General features: G+C 46.1%; 1 protein-coding gene across 1 annotated transcript in view; it reads right to left on the reverse strand.

Annotated features, from left to right (window-relative positions):
* Window positions 1-10,000, reverse strand: part of lrp5 (low density lipoprotein receptor-related protein 5) — a 27,863-nt gene that overhangs the window by 6,348 nt on the left and 11,515 nt on the right. The window contains exons 8-14 of the mRNA XM_053235608.1: window positions 9,700-9,890; window positions 6,874-7,083; window positions 6,647-6,772; window positions 5,290-5,526; window positions 4,225-4,335; window positions 3,891-4,121; window positions 3,075-3,217 (exon numbers count right to left, since the gene is read on the reverse strand). Coding sequence (XP_053091583.1) covers window positions 3,075-3,217; window positions 3,891-4,121; window positions 4,225-4,335; window positions 5,290-5,526; window positions 6,647-6,772; window positions 6,874-7,083; window positions 9,700-9,890 — 1,249 coding nt within the window. The remainder of the gene's footprint in view (window positions 1-3,074; window positions 3,218-3,890; window positions 4,122-4,224; window positions 4,336-5,289; window positions 5,527-6,646; window positions 6,773-6,873; window positions 7,084-9,699; window positions 9,891-10,000) is intronic.

Raw genomic sequence — 10,000 nt, forward strand, 5'->3', positions numbered from 1 at the left:
AGTTGAGGTGTTGTTGGGGGAGTTGAGGGTGTTATTGGGGGAGTTGTTGAGGGTGTTATTGGGGGTGTTGAGGGGTGTTATTGGGGGAGTTGAGGGTGTTATTGGGGGGAGTTGAGGGTGTTATTGGGGGAGTTGTTGAGGTGTTATTGGGGGTGTTGAGGTGTTATTGGGGGTGTTTGAGGGTGTTATTGGGGTGTTGAGGGTGTTATTGGGGGAGTCGTTGAGGGTTGTTATTGGGGGTGTTGAGGGTGTTATTGGGGGAGTTGAGGGTGTTATTGGGGGAGTTGAGGGTGTTATTGGGGGTGTTGAGGGTGTATTGGGGGAGTTGAGGGTGTTATTGAGGGTGTTATTGGGGGAGTTGAGGGTGTTATTGGGGTGTTGAGGGTGTTATTGGGGTGTTTAGGGTGTTATTGGGGGAGTCGTTGAGGGTGTTATTGGGGTGTTGAGGGTGTTATTGGGGGAGTTGAGGGTGTTATTGGGGGTGTTGAGGGTGTTATTGGGGTGTTGAGGGTGTTATTGGGGGAGTTGAGGGTGTTATTGAGGGTGTTATTGGGGGTGTGAGGGTGTTATTGGGGGAGTTGAGGGTGTTATTGGGGGTGTTGAGGGGTGTTATTGGGGGGAGTTGTTGAGGGTGTTATTGGGGGACTTGAGGGTGTTATTGGGGGAGTTGAGGGTGTTGTTGGGGGAGTTGAGGGTGTTATTGGTGGGAGTTGTTGAGGGTGTTATTGGGGGTGTTGAGGGTGTTATTGGGGGAGGTTGAGGGTGTTGTTGGGGGAGTTGAGGGTGTTATTGGGGGAGTTGTTGAGGGTGTTATTGGGGGTGTTGAGGGTGTTATTGGGGGTGTTATTGGGGGGAGTTGTTGAGGGTGTTATTGGGGGTGTTGAGGGGTGTTATTGGGGGTGTTGAGGGTGTTATTGGGGGAGTTGTTGAGGGTGTTATTGGGGGAGTTGAGGGTGTTATTGGGGGAGTTGAGGGTGTTGTTGGGGGAGTTGAGGGTGTTATTGGGGGAGTTGTTGAGGGTGTTATTGGGGGTGTTGAGGGTGTTATTGGGGAGTTGAGGGTGTGTTATTGGGGGTGTTGAGGGTGTTATTGGGGGAGTTGAGGGTGTTATTGGGGGAGTTGTTGAGGGTGTTATTGGGGGAGTTGAGGGTGTTATTGGGGGGAGTTGTTGAGGGTGTTATTGGGGGAGTTGAGGGTGTTATTGGGGAGTCGTTGAGGGTGTTGTTGGGGGAGTTGAGGGTGTTGTTGGGGAGTTGTTGAGGGTGTTGTTGGGGAGTTGAGGGTGTTATTGGGGGAGTTGTTGAGGGTGTTATTGGGGGGTGTTGAGGGTGTTATTGGGGGAGTCGTTGAGGGTGTTATTGGGGTGTTGAGGGTGTTATTGGGGGAGTTGAGGGGTGTTATTGAGGGTGTTTTTGGGGAGTTGAGAGTGTTATTGGGGGGAGTCGTTGAGGGTGTTTATTGGGGGAGTTGTTGAGGGTGTTATTGGGGAGTTGAGGGTGTTATTGGGGGAGTTGAGGGTGTTGTTGGGGGAGTTGAGGGTGTTATTGGGGGAGTTACTGGGGGTGTTGAGGGTGTTATTGGGGGAGTCGTTGAGGGTGTTATTGGGGGTGTTGAGGGTGTTAATGGGGGAGTTGAGGGTGTTGTTGGGGGAGTTGAGGGTGTTAATGGGGGAGTTGAGGGTGTTATTGGGGGAGTTGAGGGGGTGTTATTGGGGGTGTTGAGGGTGTTAATGGGGGAGTTGAGGGTGTTGTTGGGGGAGTTGAGGGTGTTGTCGGGGGAGTTGAGGGTGTTGTTGGGGGAGTCGTTGAGGGTGTTATTGGGGGTGTTGAGGGTGTTAATGGGGGAGTTGAGGGTGTTATTGGGGGAGTTGAGGGTGTTAATGGGGGAGTTGAGGGTGTTATTGGGGGAGTTGAGGGGTGTTATTGGGGGAGTTGAGGGTGTTAATGGGGGAGTTGAGGGTGTTATTGGGGGAGTTGAGGGTGTTATTGGGGGTGTTGAGGGTGTTATTGGGGAGTTGAGGGTGTTATTGGGGGAGTTGAGGGTGTTATTGGGGGTGTTGAGGGTGTTATTGGGGGAGTTGAGGGTGTTATTGGGGGAGTTGAGGGGTGTTATTGGGGGTGTTGAGGGTGTTATTGGGGGAGTTGAGGGTGTTATTGGGGGAGTTGAGGGTGTTATTGGGGGTGTTGAGGGTGTTAATGGGGGAGTTGAGGGTGTTGTTGGGGGAGTTGAGGGTGTTGTCGGGGGAGTTGAGGGTGTTGTTGGGGGGAGTCGTTGAGGGTGTTATTGGGGGTGTTGAGGGTGTTAATGGGGGAGTTGAGGGTGTTATTGGGGGAGTTGAGGGTGTTACTGGGGGAGTTGAGGGGTGTTATTGGGGGAGTTGTTGAGGGTGTTGTTGGGGGAGTTGAGGGTGTTGTTGGGGGAGTTGAGGGTGTTGTTGGGGGAGTTGAGGGTGTTATTGGGGGAGTTGAGGGTGTTGTTGGGGGAGTTGAGGGTGTTATTGGGGGAGTTGTTGAGGGTGTTATTGGGGAGTTGAGGGTGTTGTTGGGGGAGTTGAGGGGTGTTATTGGGGGAGTTGTTGAGGGTGTTGTTGGGGAGTTGAGGGTGTTGTTGGGGGAGTTGAGGGTGTTGTTGGGGGAGTTGAGGGTGTTATTGGGGGAGTTGAGGGTGTTGTTGGGGGAGTTGAGGGTGTTATTGGGGGAGTTGTTGAGGGTGTTATTGGGGGAGTTGAGGGTGTTGTTGGGGGAGTTGAGGGTGTTAATGGGGGAGTTGAGGGTGTTATTGGGGGTGTTGAGGGTGTTGTTGGGGGAGTTGAGGGTGTTATTGGGGGAGTTGTTGAGGGTGTTATTGGGGGAGTTGAGGGTGTTGTTGGGGGAGTTGAGGGTGTTATTGGGGGAGTTGTTGAGGGTGTTATTGGGGGGAGTTGAGGGTGTTGTTGGGGAGTTGAGGGTGTTGTTGGGGAGTTGAGGGTGTTATTGGGGGAGTTGAGGGTGTTGTTGGGGGAGTTGAGGGTGTTATTGGGGGAGTCGTGGAGGGTGTTATTGGAGTTGTGGTTGTAATGTAGTGTGATGTTGAACCTGAGGGTAAAAGGCAGCTTTGGTGCTGGATGAGCTGCTGGATGAAGCTCCAGTCACGTGGTTCCTGTCGTATAGAGGAGCTCCACTGCTGCTGCTGCCCATCAGACTGACCGAGCTCACAATGGACTTCCCACACGATATACCTACAAACACACACACACACACAAGCATGACATTTCCAGCTTCAATTCTTTTCTCCCACACTCTCATAATCCATATCAGGACAATAAATATATAAAAACGATAATAAATCTGTGTATTATGTTACACTATTTGAAATTGCTGAGCACTGCATGGTGCAGAAACTCCTTCTAAAATAAAGACGGATGGAGGACGGAGGACACGATGTGTACATCAGCGTCTGAAAGATTTTAACGCCATGTTCAATGCCGACCTCACAAGTGTCCAAAAACAAGTCTGGCTCCGTGTCTTTGAGGCGGCATTTGATGCTAATCTGATCTGAATTTAGTTAAGACTGGATAGTGATGTGCAACCCGCGGCTCTGAAAGTGCTCTTTCACCAACCTGATATACTGATATACTGATTTACTGATATATTGATTTACTGATATATTGATTTACTGATTTACTGATATCAAAGTGTTATCACTCCGTTAAAGGAAAAGAAAAAACACCTTTCATCTAATCAATAATGTTTTCACATTGACAGGTCTTTACTCTTTGCTTCACTGTTTTTTTCACCGCCCGGCTTCGCGACACTCCCACAGCAGACACTAGAGAATGTATTAATAAACTAGTCTACAAACCCCCTAGTGTGTGTGTGTGTGTGTGTGTGTGTGTGTGTGTGTGTATATACCTGTACAGTTAGCGTGCTGCGTGTTATTGGTGCTGATGAAGTTCAGAGGGACGTGGGCGGTCCCAGTGATGTAATCGTGAGGGAATCCCCCGCTCGGCCCTTTGTAGCGGCGACACACGACACGCTGACACACGAAGCACATCCCGCCCAGCACGAACACCGACAGGATGATCCCGATCACCGGCCCGATGGTGTTGGTGTGACGCTCGTCACCGCTGGGTGGTGGGAAATCTGAGCAGAGAGAGAGAGAGAGAGAGAGAGAGAGAGAGAGACGTATGTAACAAAAAGAATCTGGGTGAAAGCTGATTGGCTGTTGAAGTGTGACATCACTCACCGCAGAAAAGCTCATCTGAGTCGTCTGAGCAGTCGGGGTACGAGTCGCACTGCTGCTTCTTCGAGATGCATTTATTATTTTTACAGCGGAATTGATTGGGCATGCATATGGCTGACAAAACACACACACACACACAGTTATAACGTGATAAAACATTTCAAACAGCAGCTGAAATCACACAGACAGATCTGAGACTGTCTTAGTGGGTGTGGTCTAATATTCTAATGAGCAGCTTGATTGACAGCTCTCTGTCTGAGACTCCGCCTATCAATGTTAGCTCTGCTGCTCATTTCTATTAATATTTATTTTCTTATCTTCATAGCTGTCCATGTCGGACGAAACATACAGTCTGACGCATTTCTCCAGGTCACTAACAGGAGCTTTGCAAGTGTTTTTACATTTATAATGAACATCGTTAACATTTATTTCCGTGAAGAAATACAGGCACCGGGAGTGAAACAGCGCCATCACCATTACAGTGGACGAGCTGGAAGCAGAAGCACCATCCTGGTTATAATGCAGAAGTGTTTGTGCAAGTAGCCCACTACAGCTACACAGTAGCTACGCTCGCTAGGTTAGCTTCCACTCGCTAGGTTAGCTTCCACTCGCTAGTTTAGCTTCCACTCGCTAGGTTAGCTTCCACTCGCTAGGTTAGGTTCACTCAATAGGCTAGCTTTTAGTCAGTAGGCTAGCTTTCACCTGCAAAGTTAAACTCAAGAAAGCTTGCTAGGTTGCGTTTCACTCAATAACTAGATTAACTTTCACTCTATAACTAGACTAGCTTTTAATTTCACTCACTAGGTTATCTTTCACTTGCTAGATGAACTAGCTTTCACCCTCTAGCTTTCATTTCACCCACAAGCCGATTCAAGCTGAACAGTTTAGCTATAAGCAGTGTGGGCGGGATTAGCGACACCGACATTATCTTTCGACATGAATCTTTTCAGAAAGTGAAATCTTTTCTGTGTGCTTAGAATGAGCATACTGGATTTCTCTAAATGTAACGTCTATAAGTGGTCATGTGACGGTGGTCATGTGACGGTGGTCATGTGACGGTGGTCGTACTGTGGCAGTCGTGTTCGTCGGAGCCGTCGGTGCAGTCCTGCTCCCCGTTGCAGCGCAGCTTCACATCGAGACACTGTCCACCGTGACACTGAAACTGCTGCTCCGAGCACACGGGGCAGTTCATCTCGTCGCTGTGGTCAGCGCACTCGGCGATGCCGTCACACCGCCACGCCATCGGGATGCAGTCGATCTCGCCTGTCGCGCACGTGAAGTGATCGGCCGAGCACGTGGGCGGGTCTGAGGGACGACAAAAACAAAACAACGACGTTCACTCGTTACGGAACAAAACCCAAAACCTCACACTTCCTCCATCAGTTTCATAAAAATCCCAGTTCCGGTGACTTTTGCTCTACAGTTATCTTACGGGAATTTGAGTAAATTGTGTCGTAAATGTGCAAAGTTACTTTTTTACAGTTTATTAGCGATGTCTGAGTATTATCATTAATATTCAGTTTGTACGCTACGTCGCATTTAAAGAGATTTTTTACACTGTCGTAAAGTGTGCCATTTTAGCCCCGCCCCCTCAGCTCTCTAATTAACATGCAAATATAACATTATGTATCAATTTTATAAATGATACAAACAAACAAATAAATAAATAAATCAATATATATAAAACTACCCCCTGCAGTGCCACCAGGAGCCACTAGGGGCAGCTCACAGCCTGAACCATTAAAAACCATCATTTAATGAAGGGTTTAATGATTAAAGCTATAAATCTCATAATAGAATTTTTTATTAAATTATTTATTAAATGACATAATAATGTGAAATATATAATGTTTCTAAACTATATATATATATTTTTTTTAATTTTTTCCTAAGTGTGAGAAGTGCGTCGTCAATGTGTGTGTGTGTGTGTGTGTGTGTGTGCGTGTGTGTTTGCAGGTGTGTATATGTGTGTGTGTATGTGTGTGTGTGTGTGTGTGTGTGTGCGTGTTTGCAGGTGTTTTTGCATGTGTGTATGTGTGTGAGTTAGTGTATATGTGTGTATTTATGTGTGTCTGTGTGTGTAGGTGTGTGTTTGCATGTGTGTATATATGCATATATATATATATATATATATATATATATATATATATATATATATATATATATATATACATATGTGTGTGTGTGTGTGTGTGCGCGTGTTTCAATGTATGTATGTGTGTGTGTGTATGTGTAGGTGTGTGCGAGTGTATATATATATATATATATATATATATATATATATATATATATATATATATATATATGTGTGTGTGAGTGTGTGTGTGTGTGTTTGTAGGTGTGTGTGTGTATATGCATTTGCGAGTGTATATATATATATGTGTGTGTGTGTGTGTGTGTGTGTGTGTGTGTGTGTAAAGCACACCTCCGCAGCTGAGCAGGTTCTGCAGCAGCACCAGGTGTATGGGACACGAGCATCTCGGCGTTCCGTCTCCCTTGGCGATGCAGATGTGTGAGCATCCTCCGTTGTCACGGGAACAAGGATGGGACGCTGAGGAGAGAGTTTTGAAGTGTTTTATTCCTCTTATACCACAGCAACACGTGGACCTTTTATCCGTTTACAGTAAGTGTGTAACTGTGTGTGAAGCGTACAGAACTCGTCCGTCTCCATGAGCTCCACGGCGTGAATTCCGGTCAGAGACTGAATCCGTCCCTGAATCCGCGTCCTCTTGTCTCCGCTGCGTTTGTCCACGCGCTCGATCATCTGCTGCTGCTTATCGATCCAGTACAGGTGATCTCCGAGGACAGTCAGGCCGATCGGCTGCAGGATGTTGGAGTCCTGGAGGACGATCCGATTGGCTCCTGGAGCAGGAACAAAGAGACGGAAAGAACGCAAAACAGGAGAATGACGTCATGAGTCTGTAACGTTTATAAAAGTTTCCCAGCAGCCCGGTGAACGTACGTTCAATCGTAAGTCAGGACGTAAAGTCGTAAATCGTACGCCGTACAGTTCGGCTCTTAAGGTACAGTAAAGGAGAACTAAACTGCAGGAAGTAAGGCCACGAGCGAGGAACTGAAGAACGTCGGAACACACCATCGCTCCGAGGAACGGTTCGAGACGAGTGTTTGGATTTGTTACGTGAGCACGGAGAAGACGAACTCAGGGTTAAAGTCTCTCCGTGTTTTCGCTCTTTTATTTCTCCACATTTCAGCCAACTGGCTTCAGAAACACGTAAAACAGAGAGATAAATCAGCTCCACTTCTCCGTCTGACACCAGCATCAATAATCAGGTATTAAAGCTGTCAGGAGAACTTCAGAAGACGAGTAAAATACACACACACACACGCACACACACACGCACACGCACCTGCACTAAGACACGATAAACACACACACACACATTCGCGCTCACACACACACAAACACACACTCACATCTGCACTAAGACACGATAAACACACACACACATTCGCGCTCACACACACACAAACACACACTCACATCTGCACTAAGACATGATAAACACAAGCACACACATGCACATGCAATAAAACATGATATACAAACACACACACACACACAGTATCATACACACACCTGCAATAAGACACATTAAACATACACACATTCGCACACACACACACACACACACACACACACACCTGCAATAAGACACATTAAACATACACACATTCGCACACACACACACACACACAGACACACACACACACACACACCTGCAATAAGATACGTTAAACATACACACACTCACACACGCACACACACACACACACACACTCACACACACCTGCAATAAGACACGTTAAACACACACACATTTGCACACACACACACACATATTCGCACACACACACACACACACTCACACACCAGCAATAAAACATGATATACATACACACACACAGAATCACACACACACACCTGGAATAAGACACGTTAAACACCCACACACACACTCACACACCTGTAATACAACAGGATAAACACAAACACACAACCTGCAATACGACATGATAAACAAACACAAACACACACACACAAACACACGCACACACACACAAACACACGCACACACACATTGATTCTACCGAAATGAGAATGTCAGGTGAAATCCTACAGACTGAATGTTACTGTTGTAGTTACTAATAATGACCTCCAGGAGGCGCAGGATACAGAGCGACAAACAATAAATAATAAATCACTTCACCAAATTATTATTAATCGCCATATCAGCGTCTCACAAACTAGTAAATATATATATTTCATTTAGATTTACTTTTTTAAAAACAGTTTTTTACAATGCACACAGGTGAATTTCCCCCTGAGAAGAATAAAGTCGTCTAAAAAGATTTTTTATAAATCCTAGCTCTGTTTGATTCCAGCATTATTTATTATTATTATTATTTTTTTTTATTATTATTATTAATTTATTTTTCATAGTTTATAATTTAATCTGTTTCCTATTATACAAATTTATTTCTTTCTAATTGATTAATATTTATTATGGATATTATTACTGCTATTGCATTAATATTTATTTGTTTGTTTGTTTGTTTAAATTGAAATAAATCAGTGACTTTCTCTTCCTTAGCCGTGAGAGTGTGCTGATGGAAATCTCCGTCTCTCTGCTGTGTCTGTTTCATTTCCTCACTGACGGCCCGAGAGAGATCACAATCTCAACAGGGAGGTTATTTATCACACACACACACACACATACACACACACACACACACATACACACACACAAACTGCAAATGTAGCTGAAACGAAGCGTCCGGTGCCAAAAGAGCGAGACGAGTTCACATGCAACAGAGCTCACGTATCGGTTAATTACAACCAGACACGCACACACACACACACACACACACACACACGCACACACACACACACACGCACATTCACACACACGCACACGCACACACGCACATTCACACACACACGCACACACACACACGCACACACGCACATTCACACACACACACACACACACACATTCACACACACACACACACAAACACAAGAGTGTGTGGTGATGTATTAATATCCGGTATTGTACTGGTCTCATTTGAGTGAGTGTGTGTAATAAACATGTCATAAACTGTTACGATAACACAACGACTGAAACGTAAAAAAGAATTGTCTCTCTCTTTCACACTGTTTGCATTTTTCTGCGATGTTCTGCATTTTCTTACAGAAAGCTCACTTGCTGGAGCGCTTTTTATGCCGATACGAAACGCTCATTGTGAAAAAACAAGGACGCTGTAACCATGACAACACTCTTAGCTAGCATCAGCTAACGAATCAGCCTAATAAATCACATACTGGTACTAAAGTCCGCTAGCACGCTGCGTAAACACAACACGCTCGCCGCTTTTCGTGTTTATCGACACAGGCGTGTGGCGTCTGAGCGCCCCCTGCCTGAGGAGCGAGGAAGTGCAGGACGGACTCTCGCTCACCGGACAGGTCGCTGCTCTCGATGCGTTTCAGATCCGCGTCCACCCAGAACAGCTTGCCCAGTTTGTTATCCAGAGCGAGCGCCACGGGCCGGATCAAACCGGTCGTGAACAGAGACTCGCGCTCCGTCCCGTCCAGAGACGCGCCTTCGATCTTCGCCGAGCGATCCTGCAGCGTGGTGAAGTACATGTAGCTGTGGAAAGAAAGACGATTATTACTCCATAATTCTCACTCACATTAACTCCTAATCGCATTAAAACATTAAATCAGATTTTATCCACTTTATTACGCGTTAACATTCAA

Source organism: Pangasianodon hypophthalmus, chromosome 7 (genome assembly GCF_027358585.1).
Source record: "Pangasianodon hypophthalmus isolate fPanHyp1 chromosome 7, fPanHyp1.pri, whole genome shotgun sequence".
Lineage (NCBI taxonomy): Eukaryota > Metazoa > Chordata > Actinopteri > Siluriformes > Pangasiidae > Pangasianodon > Pangasianodon hypophthalmus.